Here is a 16,193-nt window from a genome sequence, read left to right as displayed (position 1 = left end):
CAGAATATCTGTAATGGTTTTCATAAATCACTAGAATAAAATCGTTGTGATGAACTATAACAGTTCATATTTGAAGAGCCTCATGGTCAACTCAGTCTGAATGTTTCCAGGTATGCATAATGGTATATCACTCTGTATCATTGATGTATGTAAGAAAATGCAATTAGGTACTACTGTGAGGACTGTTCCAGCAAACATGGGACTGTTGGTCACTGGGCAATGGTATTAATATCTCTGCTTCTATAATGGACATCTAATGAAGCTAGTCATTTTATACAGCCGTTTTGAAAAATAAAACTACTGTATTTTATCTCATTGCTGTAAAATATCATCTGTATGATCGTGCTGTAGGATAGTATGATATATTTACCATACTTCTACCCATTTTCTATGATGTTCTTTAGTTCAAGTACAAGGAACCCGAGTCATTAATTCTATGAATTCTATCAAAATGACAGGAACCCAGAGACTGAGATGTTATGTATGTTAAAAATAATTTTGTTAAATAGGCATTTTTACATTTTTTTAACATTCTATTTGGTAATTTGGGCCGGCAGTTTCCTGAGTTTGCACTTTAGGAAAAGCTTTGTAAAAGACTTTGAAGAATAAACTCATCTAAATGTGATCATATATATAATTTTTTGATTTTTATTTTGGTACAAATACCGTATTTGCTCGATTATAAGACGACCCTGATTATAAGACGACCCCCCAAAATCTGAATATTAACTTAGGAAAAAAAGAAAAAGCCTGAATATAAGACGACCCTAAAGGAAAAAAGTTTTACCAGTAAATGTTAATTCATGTAAACTATTTTTTTTAATAAAAGCTATGATTGAGAAAAATATTTTTTTTTTGTTTTTATTTCTTGTATTTTCCAACCTGTCCCCCAGTTACGCACATCTGCCCCCAGGCTTGCCACACCAATATGGCACTGTGGCCCATGATATGCCTTTTAACCCTCTATATGCCACTGTGCCCCATGGTATGCCTTTTGACCCCCTATGTGCCACTCTGCCTCCAGAAATGCCTTATACCCCTATATCCCATTCTGGCATTTAGGGGGTTAAAATGCATATTATGGGGCAGAGTGGCATATAGGGAGGTATAAGGCATTCCAGGAGGCAGAGTGGCATTAAGGGAGTTAAAAGGCATTGTATAGAGCACTCTGCCTCCAGAAATGCCTTATACCCCTATATGCCACTCTGGAACTTAGGGGGTTAAAAGGCATATTATGGGGCAGAGTGGCATATAGGGAGGTATAAGGCGTTTCAGGAGGCAGAGTGCACTATTAAATGCCCCCTTAACGCCACTCTGCCTCCTGAAATGCCTTATACCTCCCTATATGCCACTCTGCCCCATAATATGCCTTTTAACCCCCTAAGTGCCAGAGTGGCATATAGGGGTATAAGGCATTCCAGAAATGCCCTACACACACACACACACACACACACACACACACACACACACACACACACACACACACACTTACTTACCGGTGCTTCCAATTTCCTGCTGTAGTGCCGGGGCAGCGGGTTGACGTCTCATTCCGCGGCAGCCGGAAGGAGGTGGAGTTGGCAGCGGGGGTTTGTATGCGTCCGTCGCAAATACCTTCCCCGGCTGTCAGAGATCAGAGTTCCCCGCACCGGGGAAGGTATTTGCGACGGACGCATACAAACCCCCGCTGCCAACTCCACCTCCGGAAGCACCGGTAAGTGTGTGTGTGTGGGGGGGGGCGTTAAATTGGGGGGGGGGGGCGACGACAGGAGGATCCAGGTCCCCTGCAGCGGTGCGGGGGATCTGGATCTTAGTCTCATAATCAGACCTCTATTTGAGGTCTGATTAGAAGACGACCCCGATTAGAAGACGAGGGGTATTTTTCAGAGCATTTGCTCTGAAAAAAACCTCGTCTTATAATCGAGCAAATACGGTATATCACGTATGGGAAATATTTTGCGTTGTACAGGTGCCAAAGTAGGTGAGACGTTCTCGGAATGGATATTAGAAAAGCAAATGAAGCAACCTTAAGACTCAATGCCAAGTCTACACAGAACGAGAGGATACATTCTGTCATGTAATATAATCTGGTGACATACAGTGTAGCCCTTATGCTCTAAAAATATGGATATCTTCTAGAATTCATCTTCATTTAAAAATATATGTTTAATGAACTTTACATTTCTAACTTGGGGAGTGAGCACCAAACAATATTCATTTTGAAAATATACAAATGTGTTGTTGGCCAGTAAAATTTAACTCTAGGTATGAAGTCTAGAGCCACATAAAAATAATCAGAGCTCATGTTGCTTCTGCTAAAGGGTCCGTTCTCAACTTCCAATGAATGTCTTGGAACTACTTGCTTAATAAATAGATTTTACCAATCTCTCACATAGTCATACTAACATTAGTAGAGTCTCCTGTACCACATTCTGTTGCAACATTTCTGGGATTGCATGTAAGAGCCTGTTATAATGTGTAAAGTAATAACATGTTCATGAGATGTTCCCAGGTTAATTATTTTAACGTGCCAAATTCCACAGGTACAAAAAACAGGAGCATATATGTACTCATGATTACAAGAATATACATTATCCTTAACTCAGTTAACTACAAAGGCACCTTGCAATACAGTATATGTTCTTTGGTATCGATAACATACATGTATAAAAACACAACAAACTAAGGGAATTTGGGTATTACCCCTAATACCATTTACCCAGTGTGCCCAGCCATATGTGTCGTATATTTGGAAGTATATCTGGAAGTATCTCTAGTAGTGAGTGCTGTACATTCTGTTCCAGTGAAGGGTCACTTTGCAAGATATTGGATATATCTATATAAAAATGCAGTTTTATAAAGATTTTGTTAATACCAAATGATTTTTTTTGTGGTATCCTTGAGTGTGTTTTGTTTATTTTGTTTATTTCAGCTATAAAATACCCAAAATTGACCCTAGACTGTACAATACAGGACTAGAGTGTAAACTCCGCCTAGAACCTCAAGGCCAACAGTAGATGTGTGCAGCTGCAATCCACACTTTAACAACATGAAGTCACACTAAAAGTAGGTGAGGGTACAGTCTACACAATAAAACATTTTACACTCAAACTGATCAGTCTAAAGGATACTCTTGTTGGGTCTATTCACTAAAGAGAGAGTTGTTTTTCAGCTCATTGGCTTCATTGTTTTGAAAATGTATGTGTTTTTGCAATTACTAGCCTTGTTAAATATATGTTAGGTATATGTGAAACACTTGTATACTAGTGGCAATTTCTACAAATTCACCAAGCAGCAAACTGCTACAATATTTGTAAATATAATAAAATTTTATTTTATAATATACCAGTGAGTGAAAAAACTGCACTTTTTTTATATATTCTATAGGAGAGCTCAAGAAATGTAGGCGTCACCTTGTCTATTGTGTTTAAACAGAATCATTGAATATCTAATATATGTATAAATATATATATATATATATATATATATATATATATATATATATAGAATCATAGAACACAATCATGCAAATCAGGTAACCTTTTAAAATATAAAACACCATCCCATCTATAGAAATGTAGTTACATACCTTTATTCTAGTTATCCGTAAAGTCTTCCCTTTTTGTAGTTGTGAAAAGGTTATCTATTGTTCCGTCTGCGAGGCGCCCCGTTACCAGTTTGTTCCATATGGAAGATTACTAACAGAGAGCATGTATTAAGCTAACAGCTGACAATATGCTTAGTAAATGATATGGGCATCATTTTCTTGTCAACAAGCCATAAGCACTCATGATCTATTTTTATCAAACAGCATGTACTGTGTGTTAAACACAACAAGCTGGCCCAATGTTCCTAACGGGAAACGTTCTATGCAAAATGTCCATAGAACTATTGCTTTTTGCTTTGCATACGACATAATGCTCTGGTAGGGTTATAGGTTTTGTGATGTATTGGTTCTTCTGACAATGGATTAACTTCTGGTAGCTAAATGACATTATATTATTTAAGTCATTATGATCATTTTTGACTGCAGTTGAAATATGCCTCATTGAACCAAGTATGAAAAAAATAGAACATAGAAATAGAATGCAACTCTTTTCTACTTCATGGCTGCTCCATCCCTAACAACGACACTTTTACCTATCGTGTAATACACCCTAAATCCCTCTAGATTGTAAACTTGTTTGAGCAGGGCCCTCCTCACCTGTTGTCTCTGTAAGTCAATTTGTTATGTTACATACTACTTGTTATGTCCTGTCTACCCATTCTACAGCGCTACGGAATTTGATTGCGCTATATAAAATAATAAATAATAATAATAAATTGCTTATTGTTTTGTATTGGTTTGAGTTTACTTTTTTAGTGATTGTGGTTTAAATGCACACAAAAAAAATCAAATATGGGAACATACGCGTGTATGTATGTATTTATGTATGTATCACAATCCAATAAATCCAATAAATTTTGTCACAAAATCATTTACATGTTCACATACAGTCTTGCTCATTTCATAAAACAAAACAACCTTTTAAGTGTAAAACCACCTTTACCTAAAAATCTATTTTAATGTATTAGAAAAGTAGCCTTTAAATAAAGTAATTTATAATGTTATATTGCTTATGTGTCCCAGCTGAATATTAAGACCAATTATGTCTCAGGGAAAGGCTGAAGACCATTCTGTTTGTTGTCTATCAACTTCTGCACAACAATTCTGGCAAATTGTTCTCCTTGTTTGTCACACGTATCAATCAGCTGCCTCACTTTTGAGCACCTTGTATCTCTAGACCTAATTTGTTCATAGTCTTCCTTCATTAGATGTCCTTTTGAAATAAGGGAATCCAGGCATTGGTTAAGACAAGCTTCAGTCATTTGATCGACAATTTCACTCCTTTTACTTTGAATCCACTTTTCTAAAGATGATGATGATGATGATTCCTGTATGGGACCTGTTACATAAACTAAAAGAATCAGCTTGATGTAATTTCATACATTTAGTACACAGGAACAAAATGCCATTGGGCATTAATTACAATTATTATTGCAATATAACATGGTGTACAAACAAATGATATCGACCAAGCCAAAGCAAGGCACTGATTATATGGCTTGAATATTCCCCGGAAAGACACAATTTATAAGAATGTTCAACAGCACTTTCACAGTTCTTGTTTGCATTGTCTTGGATGGCGAAGTTACAGACACATAGTAACAAACAGATCTATTCACTAACAAGCAAACAGGCAGGGAGCACAAGTTTGAAGCTGCATTATCCCATGAACATGGGTCCAACACACAAATTCACTAATACAAACCCACATGTGCACTGGCTGGAGAGTTTAGTTGATGCGTGTTGAAAAATGTTTGTGACTTCTTTAGCTTATGAGTAGACTTGTGCATTTGTTTTTTATGAATTTTAAAGAAATTTGGCAATTTAGTTAATTTGTACGAATGTCTGAAAACGCTTTCTTACACTCTCTCACGCTCTCTCTCACTGTCTCCCTACCTTCGGCCGCCTCTGTGTCCCTGCTCCTTTTCACAGACCTGCTTCTTCTCCTGTCTCTTTGTATTTTTCTGTGTTTTTCTTCATCCTCTTCTCCCCCTATCCACTCTGTTTACCTGGCCTCTTGGTATCAATTGGAGGAATGGGGAGAGGCTGTCCCCGTGGGTCCACCTTTTTGCTGAAGTACTCAGAGAGGCCGGAATAATACAGACAGATTTGGGAGAAAGAGAAGTGCAGAAACAATCTACAATTTTCTAGCCCCCCTGAGTGCTTCTGCAAAAGGGCAGACCCATTGAGTTTGCCTCTCCTTATTCCTCCAATAGGGAGAAAGGGTGTGTCCAAAGGCTCCATCCTTTTGCGGAAGTGCTCCGAGGGGGGCCTGGTAAACGGAATGGAAAGGGGGGTGAAGTGGGCAAAGACAGGAGACCAAAAAAGGCAAGAGAGGAAACAGGCTGCGGGAAAGAGAGGAAACAGGGACACGGAAGTGGTCAATGGAGAAGGTATGAAGACATAGCGTGAGAGAGTGTAAATGAGAGTGTCAGAGAATGTGAATGAGAGTGTGAATGAGGTGAGTGACAACTAATTTCTTTAAAAATGAATGAACCAAAGGCAAAACTAAAAATGTCCAAAACGTTTTTTGGTCCATTTGCACAAGTCTACTTTTGGGTTCCAAATGTGATTTGGAATTTAGTCATGACTTGCAAAGTTCACTTGTAAGTTACCAAAGTCCCATCACTCAAACAGAAAATGTAAAAATTACACATAACATTTCAAAAAACAAAATAGAAGTCTTCAGAAACCCCTATTAAACTAGAGCGTGCAAACGCAGTCAAACCTGTTTAAGTAACCTTTAACTGACCACTTCACTTATTAATAAATACACCCAAATGTCTATTGTAATATAGCCTTGTCCTATTTGTCCTAGTTTCATTCTCTTTTTCTTTTTTTTTAGGTGGGACCTCAGTGAGAATATATACAAAACTATTTCAGATATAGAAAGTGATACCACAAAACAATATTATTCTAGTATTTACATTTGTAACATGAGAACTTACTTGAAATTGGTATTTTATCGGCATCTGAAGGACCTGGAAAGTAGTACGGTGTGCACGGTGGTGCTATGGGCTCTAAACAGTTAACAAAGCAAAAGACAGTAGAGTTAACAACACCATTCTGCATTTCAGACTTTAAAGCCTAAAATGCCCATAGATTAAATCATCAAAGTCTCCATAAATTCGGGAGCAAGGCTGGAAATTAAAATGTGCTTGATTGTATGGAACCATAACAAGATTTTTAGATTCTTCTGTAGGGGTGAACACATTGATCATGATCAGTTATTAATCCTGATTATGATCGATGCCAGTGATAATCAGTGAAGCCTGTTTGGACATGTACTGTACCTTTCATCTTGTTACTGTGTCTTTATGTTTGTGCTGATATACTTGTGTAGCAAACATGATTCTGACTAGCAATGTGAGTGAGAGTATAGGCTTTTCTTTACAAAGCCCTAGCTCTGTTGACTACTTCGGACACTAAATATCTGATGGAAGACACTGAGAAATAATTTTCTTTACATTATTACTGTTGCATTATGACAAACAATAGCTGAATAATGCATACCATTATACTTGCTTTCATCTGAAGGGGTTGTGTACCTTGGTGGTTTCTCCTAGCACACACAGATGGAAAATGATTACCGATTACACATCAAAAGAATCAAACAGAAATATGCTGATTGTTTATAATGGCCCCAATACATCAAAAATCTCTGAAACCGAATTTTAAGGCTGCCCAGGATATCACACAGATGATATGCTAACTGCTCCCTTTAATGTAATTTATTTCATAGGTAGACTGTAAAACGTATTATGTTAATTACATTCCAACAGGTTGGGAGACATCCTTTCACATTTTGACTAAATATATATAATGCTGTTTACAAATTAAAGAAAGCAATATACACTCACTGGCCACTTTATTAGGTACACCTTACTTGTACCGGGTTGGACCCCCTTTTCCCTTTAGAATTAATTCTTCACTTTCTACAAGGTGCTGGAAACATTCCTCAGAGATTTTGGTCCATATGGACATGATGGCATCACGCAGTTGCTGTAGATTTGTTGGCTGCACATCCATGATGCGAATCTCCCGTTCCACCACATCCCAAAAGTGCTCTATTGGATTGAGATCCAATGTTGTCTTCTGCTGCTGTAAGCCATCTGCTTCAAGATTTGTCGTGTTGTGAGTTCAGAGATGGTATTCTGCATACCTTGGTTGTAACTGGTTATTTGAGTTACTGTTGGATTTCTGTCATCTCAAACTAGTCTGCCCATTCTCCTCTGACCTCTGACATCAATAAGGCATTTTCTTTTTTTCAGACCATTCTCTGTAAACCCTAGAGATCAACAGTTTCTGAAATACTCAGACCAGCTCGCCTGGCGCCGACAACCATGCCACGTTCAAAGTCACTTAAATCCTCTTTCTTCCCCATTCTGATGCTCAGTTTGAAATTCAGCAAGATGTCTTGACCATGTCTTCATGGCTAAATCCATTGAGTTGCTGCCATGTGATTGGCTGATTAGCTATTTGTGTTAACAAGCAATTGAACAGGTGTACCTAATTAAGTGGCCAGTGAGTGTATATATTTGCTGGAAACTTCACTAATGCGTATTTATTAATCAGTTAAGTCCCATCAGCCTTACTAGTGTGATGTTAAAAATACGTTTTCCAAAATACTGTGCCATTTTCTCTTTTTTATGACAGTTCTTAGCCTAATAAACTAGACAAACACCCTGAGTCTTTATCACACTACCTGTGGTAAACAAAAGAATGACTAATAATGAGTCTTAATCTCCCAGCAGGACACCCTGACTACAGGAAGTGTATGGAGGAAGGGTTTTCATTAGCATTAGCATACAGAATCTGCTCAGTGTGGTGGTTGAGCAGGGAAAGTCACCGAAAATATCAAAACTGACAACAACGGCAGCCTCCCAGTCTGCAGATAAAGTTAGTTTATTGAAACAAAAAAAAAATCGACAATAATTTATTTCCCTAAGACTTCCTCTTTAACTTCTAAATTTATTTAAAATGTTGGTATATGATATGTATTCAATGTCATTTATGGTCTGCAGTTCATACTCACAATAGGACCTAGCTAAGTTATTTCATATTATTTGACAATATTGTCTCACAAACTTAGAAGTGTTATTATCAACCTACTGGTGTGTATGAATCCTTCTGTGATTGCCCAGAGTCTGAATTAACATTACTTCTAGCCTAAAAAGAAAAGTTCAGAAAAGTTAATAACATTAAATGTTGTCTTAGTTAAAAACAAAATATAGGCATGAAATGTTTATTTAAAGGTATAATAGCGCTCTGCCTTCACCAATGGGATTTACTTACTGACAGTCACTGGTTCATGGAGGGTTCCGGGAGGTCTAACAAGAGCAGAGGAGAAAATGCTCCCATTGATTTCCTGCCACTTCAAGCAACCAATCAGTGGCATGAAAATGGAACCATAGAAGCGGTGTTACAATTGTATTATTTCTTTTGTTTTTACAGGTTGCCTACTCTTTCACGTCCCCCTCAAGCTCACAAGACCAGTTATTGTTTGTGATTTTAAATTCATCCTACTGCCTCTGATTGTACACCTCTGGAGGTGTCAGAAGGTGAACACACTTCTAGAAGGGCCAGGTTGTTTGCATCTCTGGTTTGCAGGCTGGTCTACAATGTGATAATTTTGAATCATTAATAATTTAAATTGGAACCTTGGTTTAATTTCCCATATTTTCCGCTCCATCTGAGGTTGGAATAGTCCTATTAAGTCTCATGTATCTGATAATATGTCCATTTTGGCAAAATGTTCTCCCTCTGTCTCTTGTTTTTGATATAGGATCTGTGTGAATTAAATAATTTATGTAGTGGTTGGCCTGTTTCACCCACATATTGTTGGATCGTTGGACGATTGACACGTGATAAGGTACACCACATTGGATGATTTGCAAGTAAAGGCACCACTGACCTTCTCAATGTTGTAAATGTTTGTGCAGGTTTTACTTTCACTTTGTAGGCAGGAAGAAAAGTATCAGCAGCTTACAAACGACAGTACATCTTTGGTCAGGGGCTTGTGGTCGCATTATATGCCTGGGCTATTATGTTCTTAAAAAGCTCTGTAGATGTCTAATTTGTGTGGAGCAGTGAAAAGTTAACTTACTTTCTTTATCTGGAGTATTCCTTCCAGTATAGAAATCTCATCATAATTTTGGACCACTGGCTCAAGCTCCATCAAACATTCTAGCAACAAAAAGAAAACCATAAATGCTCTTATTCTAAAATTTTCAAGCTAATGCATAGTATGAAGAATGTTTTACTTCTGTTACAACCAATTAGTATAAACTGATTGATATGGCAATAAGACCACTGTTCAGAATTTTCCTCAGAATCACTATTAATAATACCCAGCATACCTAAAATTGTGTAATAAGTTAACTAGGGTTTCACTTTGAATTAATATCCTTATAATGGTACTAAATACTATCTTGTCTTAAAGTAAATTTATATTTAATGTCTGCAAAACCTCTGTACAAAGTCAATAAATTCATTTGATATATTTGTATTACATATCTTTGTTGTCTACTACAATAGCCCATCTCTGCACACTCACATTTACACTAAAGACTTACTTAAAAAAGCTGGTCTTTCATCTGGTTCCTTGGACCACCCTCTCTCCATAAACGAGACAAATATATCTCGGTGAGGTATATTGAAGGGCAAGCTTTCCTCACTAAGGTCAGGCCGCTTCCCTTGAGCAACACTGTACATAACTTGCAAAGGGTTTGTGGCACCTAATAAGCACACAAAAAGGCAGATAAGGGAAAATGTAATATATGACAGTTTTTGAAAGAGTACCAAAAGCAGGATACATAATATTACCGAAATATAATACATCATTTTTATTACTTAGTTAAACTATATTAATGCCCACAGGGGCCAGCATTGGCCAGAGTGGGCCCTGACTGGGATCCCGAGCAGGGCTAGGCCTTAGCGCCAAATTTGGTAGGTTGGGGTGGGGTTTAGGGGGTAGTTATTTAAGGGGTTGTGACACAAGGCTGAGGGCCATTTTGTTGTCACCTTACCCTGTGATGTTTGTCTCACCCTCCCTCCCTGTTTATTGTGTTTGGGTAGGGGTATTTATGCTGTCACAGCCAGGTTGGTAGCTTACCAAGCATCTATGGGTTGTGAGTGCTTTGGGGAAGAGCATTTGGTTCCCGCCAGGTGGTGCCGGGAGCCTCAGGTTTGGGCATCTTGGTACGTCATTCCCTGTGTGCCTAGTTCCTAGTTCGCACACTAATATACCCAGACACACACCCTAAGATACCCAAACACACACACACTGTCCCACACACTAATACACCCAGACACACACACTAACACACACACTAACATACCCAGACACACACAACTTATTTACAATTGTGAAGCCTCATCCTGCCTTTAGTGCAGCTTGCAGCGCTGCAAAACAACGTGACCTCGCTCAAAGTAGGGGATAATAATGCTGCCATCTTTCTTGGTGGGGGAAAAAGTGTTTTACAAAATCTCCTCCCTACCTTTTCTAACCCGTTTTCTCTCCCTTTAGTGTCTCTCCTGTCCCCTTCTTGCAGTCTAATTTACCTTGGATCTCCGTTTTTGTCAATTTATTCTTGTACGATTTCCTTATCGAAGGCAAAAGAGACTCCAAGAAGTATACAGAAAAAGAGAGCTCAGAAAGAGGAAATGAGGATAGAAAATGGGGAGAGGGCCATCAAGAGAGCAAAAAGATAGAAAAAGAGAAGAGCAACTTGTAAAACAAAAAAGGATGAGGAGTAATTAAAAGAGGTGCAAAAAAAAAAGAGGTATAGCAAAAAAAACTGTAAAATAATTAAAGCGACAGAAAAGCGAGATCAATGGGGAAACGTAATTTTTGCAGTCTCTTTTGTCTTTGATCTTGCATGAAAATAAGGCAGGAAAAAAGAGGGCAATAAGAGAGCGAAAAATGATAGAAAAGGGGCTTTCTTCCTTCAAGGAGAACTTGGTTGACCCTACACAGTCTACACACAGTTTAATCAGTCAGCTATCTTGCAAATTATCTCACCAACTTTAATCAGTAATAAGTAATAAGAAAACAAGCTTCATTCTTAATTATTTTTATTATATTTACCTTCATAAGGCTGTTTTCTGGACAGAACTTCCCACATAATAATCGCATAACTATAAAATGAAAAAAGGTACAATTATATGAAGAAGAAGAGCAACAGTGTAAGTAACAGGAAAAGAGGGCATTCTAAGCAACTTACCTGTACATATCATGTTTGACGCTTCCTCGCCTGTTTTTGATACTAGGTTCGTACTCCTCTGGTGGCATATAAACAATTGTCCCCCTAGGTGAGCTCTGATCACTTAGAGAATGTGATGATGAAAACATGCGCCATTTTGAGAGACCAAAGTCGGCAATCTGTAGAAAAACAGTTTAATTATTACAGCTAAACAAAATAAGTAATGCAAGGTAAATCATACATCATAAGGCTTCATTAAATTATACTACCAAATAAGACCTCCTTTATATTGTTGGAGCTGTTGGAGTTATTGGAGTTATAACATTATGAGAAGCTCGGATACAAAATTTAAACTGTTGAGATTGTTGGTTCTTTTACTCCTGGAAATTCAGATTTTATAGATGCATATACACATTTGACATGGGCATCTTTATTCATCTGCCATAAAAACAAAGACACCCAGTAAGTAAAATGTGTTAATTTACACCAGGGGCATAAACTAAAAACCACGGGGAGTGCAACCTTTTCACCCAAACAGCTTTTGAGAGATACCTAAGTCCCCAAACAGCTTATCAGTGCCCTCAAACGGCTTATCTGTGTCAACTTTGCCCCCAAACAGCTTGTCTGTGCCATCATTGCCCCCTCCAACATATACTCTGGCACACATATGAAAATACACTTACACAAATTTACACATGCTAATACACACACTTACACATACTGACTAGCATACATACTCATTCTAACACATACACCAGTCTCACACCACTCATGCTAACACACACTCCATCTAACACCACTTATACATACATGGTCACACACAAAAAGTTACATATACATGCTCACACACAGACACTTAAACAGACACATACATGCTCTCACACACACATACACATTCATGCTCACATCCACACTTATACACAGATATCCATGCTCACATACACTTATACATAAACATTTATGCTCACATACTTACAAACATACATACCCCCTTCCTGCACGCTCAAGTAAACAGGTCAGGACCTCTGGTTATACTGACCAAACAGAATAAAATTATGCAATCTAACGAAATAAAATAGTTTTCCCCCCCTTGGATTATTTATCATAGTCTTCAGTAGACCCTAAACAGTGCTCTTCATTGTCGGTATGCCTGTTTTGTTTTCTGTGGTATTGTCACTGTACAGTAGGTTCAGGACCAGACCCCGTAGGGCAGTGGAAGGTGAACAAGAGAAAGTTGAAACACAGCACAATCACTAATACTTCACACAGAACCCACTATTGAGCACACGCCAAAGTATAAAGTATTTGGTCTAAATCACATCATCTCCCTGAAGATCTTAATTAGAGGTTTTTGTTGGAGTTATTAATCAAATATATACATACCTTGACATGAAACTCACTGTCCAGCAAAATATTCTGTGTCTTTAAGTCATGGTGAAGCAAAGAAGGTTCCATATTGTGAAGGAAATTTACTCCAAGTGCAATCTCATACAGTATACGGAAACGCAATGGCCATACTATTTCAGGAGCTGGGTTTTCCTGAAGAAGAAAAAAAAAAACTTTTTGGTTATAGACATATTGGAAAAACACTTACAGAAGAGGTACCTCAGAAACGGAAAGTATGGCTCCTTACAATTTAGGATGGGGTCTATTCACTAAAGTGGGAGTTGGGAGGAAAGCAAGCAGAAGAGTTTGTAGGAAAGTCACAATACATTACATTCAGTAAGCTATAAGTTTATTTGAGTTGGCTAAAAATGCGAGTTTGAAGCATCAAGATCACAGAGTTGGACAGAAGTCCAACTTATAAATTCACTAAAGCCAACTCACATTTGCACTAACAAAAAGAAAAATCACTTTCAACTAGTATACTCTTGACTGCAGCAAGGGGAAGTCTAGTCTCTGGGGCATGTAAAACAAAGTGCCCCTCTTATCACCCCAGTAGCACACACACATACATACACTTAAACACAGGTACACTAACACACACTTAAACACAGATACACTAACACACACTTAAACACATTCATCCTAACACAGACACTGTAACACACACTAACCTTGCTTGGAACTTTTCTTCATAGCAAGGTGCACTGCTACTATTACAGGGTCACAGAATGGTGTGTTATGCTAATGCAGAACACATTGAGAGCATAAAGTCTAATTTAATACCAAGTCTCCCTACAGAAATATTTGCTTTACTGAACCAAAGGGATTTTTGCACTTAAAACTGCTAGCTGATTGTTGAGGGCACAACATGGGCGCATCTGTTAAATTCAGATGGCCTCCCTTGCAAGATGATCCTCAACAGTTCAATCAGCAATGCATAGTCATGCTGTGCTCAGCTACAGTGGTGATCACAGTGAAAATAAGTGAAAAGTAGCAGAAAGATTTTTTGAAAATAGCAAAGAAAAATAATAATGTGTACCTCTCCCATTAGGAATATATATTAAAAAGATACCTTCCCTATTCCCAATTGTTAGTAAACATATAGTAAAAATGTCAAAAAAAGCTAAGGTCACTTGGTCGGGAGAACCTTTGGTCATGAAAGGGTTACCACGCTAGAACACGCTAGAGCACTACATGAACAGTCAGCGTACAACGTGCACACCTGGTGTAACATCTGGTTTAATGATCCATTGGTCATGTATTCCGTCACTATTCCAAGGTAATTATTCTCATTGCAAATTCCCAGTATTGGAAGAATGTAACTAAATCTGGCTTTGTGTAAAATTTCAGCTTCTTTTAAGATCTTGTCTCTTTCCCTGCAAGGTGAAAATAACATACAGGTGAGAATACATAAAAAAATGAAGACTGAAAACAAACAATTATGAAATTCTAAGGTAAAAAGACTCTACCATTAACTGTGATCAAGCAATTGTTAGAAAATAAATCATGGGGTGCTCAGATATAATTAAATGAAGGCATCAGCTTCAGAATGTGGCATTGAGTGTAGTTATTTTTAGGGGTATTTTTGGAAGTCAGTAGATATGACTTAATGTTTGTTCAGCCACCTTGAAATTATAATAGAAATTATGGATAAGCATTATATTTAGGCATAGAAATAAAGATAATAGCCCAAGGGAAGTTAGGGAACCAGTATCTATAAGAATGTAATAAATTAAGACCCTGTCAATCAAATCTGACAGAGTTGCATAGAAACTTTAAAAATTGTGATATCAGAGAAGGGCAATTTGGTCCATCAGCTATAGTGTCTGAAACTTTACATAAATGGTCTAATTTTGCTTAACCCATGTAATTCTAAAATTATTAAACTGTATTAACCTCCACCACTTCACCAGTCAGCTTAGTGAATTCTGTTGGGGCTGCGTCAAACAGTATACAACGTAACACTTACATAAGGATATCCCCCAACTGAAAAACCTTTTTTGCAAGGCAGCCTAGATTTTTATACACAATCCGGCCATACACCCCCACTGTCTCAGTTTTGATGGAGTGAGGGAATTATGGGTGTTTTGGGGGAGAACCTCAGATATCCCCTTACTAGCTCCAATTTATATCTTTAATACTTCATTTCAAAGCATACATAAGGTGTTTTGTTAATATAGCCATGCCTCCTGTTGTAAGCAAAATTTATTTGGCCCACACTGTGTGAAGACACAAAACAAGTCATGTAGGTCCAAAACAGGATACAGATACAGATACATACAAATGTATGTATGTATGTGTGACAGAATGAAATCTTGTGTAAAATAATCTTGAACTAGGCTGGTATCTTTCTGTCACACAACAGAACATATACATACTTTCAACTAAATGTATACATAATTTGATTACAATACGAACATAAAAAAAATCATGAAAAAAAATGATTCTAAAAGGATATGGAAGAAACAGATAGCTATAAAGAAAAGCTGTACCCGGGAATCATAATTTAACTAATAACCTTTTAGACTTGCTTTAAAAACATGCATCATACGTAATCAATCGCATATAACAAAATTAAGGACGCTTCCGCTTAAAGCAAAAGTCGACATGTCAGACATGATTACACACAGACCTGTCTCTGTCCCACACACTCACCTTGCCTCTAGGTGGCGCTCCATTGGAAAGAACTTAACAGCCACTTTCACTCTCCAGTCTGCATGGCAGGCTCTGTTTACCGTCCCATACGCCCCCCTATTAATAAACGTGAGGTTGGTGAGCTTGCTGTAAGGAATGGACTGCAGGGAGCTGCTGATGCTAGCAGTCTGAATAGTCTCAGTCTCCTGGCTTGAAGAGTAGTTACTACAAGAGGAATTTGAATCTTGGCTCCCTGTGCTGAAGCTCATCCTTGCAAATCAAAGCAAGAGGGGAAAGAAACCCCCCAAAAAGTTACAAGCTCCCTGAGTGCCAAACTCAAAAATGATCCTCTTCCGGGAAAAAGA

The 16,193-nt window shown here is 37.9% G+C and overlaps 1 protein-coding gene across 6 annotated transcripts in view; it reads right to left on the bottom strand.

Moving 5' to 3' along the window:
* RIPK2 (receptor interacting serine/threonine kinase 2) overlaps window positions 1-16,193 on the bottom strand; it is a 16,540-nt gene extending 347 nt beyond the window's left edge. The window contains exons 1-11 of one of the 6 annotated variants that reach the window (XM_053467217.1): window positions 15,850-16,193; window positions 14,417-14,570; window positions 13,192-13,347; window positions 11,830-11,987; window positions 11,694-11,743; window positions 10,180-10,341; window positions 9,711-9,790; window positions 8,717-8,773; window positions 7,118-7,166; window positions 6,553-6,624; window positions 4,503-4,955 (exon numbers count right to left, since the gene is read on the bottom strand). In XM_053467217.1, coding sequence (XP_053323192.1) covers window positions 4,645-4,955; window positions 6,553-6,624; window positions 7,118-7,166; window positions 8,717-8,773; window positions 9,711-9,790; window positions 10,180-10,341; window positions 11,694-11,743; window positions 11,830-11,987; window positions 13,192-13,347; window positions 14,417-14,570; window positions 15,850-16,097 — 1,497 coding nt within the window. In that variant the 5' untranslated portion in view covers window positions 16,098-16,193 and the 3' untranslated portion in view covers window positions 4,503-4,644. Of the gene's footprint in view, window positions 1-4,502; window positions 4,956-6,552; window positions 6,625-7,117; window positions 7,167-8,716; window positions 8,774-9,710; window positions 9,791-10,179; window positions 10,342-11,693; window positions 11,744-11,829; window positions 11,988-13,191; window positions 13,348-14,416; window positions 14,571-15,849 lie in introns of those variants that run through there. The other 5 variants (XM_053467219.1, XM_053467218.1, XM_053467220.1 and 2 more) reach the window with 5 other exon arrangements.

The sequence above is a fragment of the Spea bombifrons genome, chromosome 5 (assembly GCF_027358695.1).
Source record: "Spea bombifrons isolate aSpeBom1 chromosome 5, aSpeBom1.2.pri, whole genome shotgun sequence".
In the NCBI taxonomy this organism is placed as follows: domain Eukaryota; kingdom Metazoa; phylum Chordata; class Amphibia; order Anura; family Pelobatidae; genus Spea; species Spea bombifrons.
This window is presented reverse-complemented; position numbering and strand designations above follow the sequence as displayed.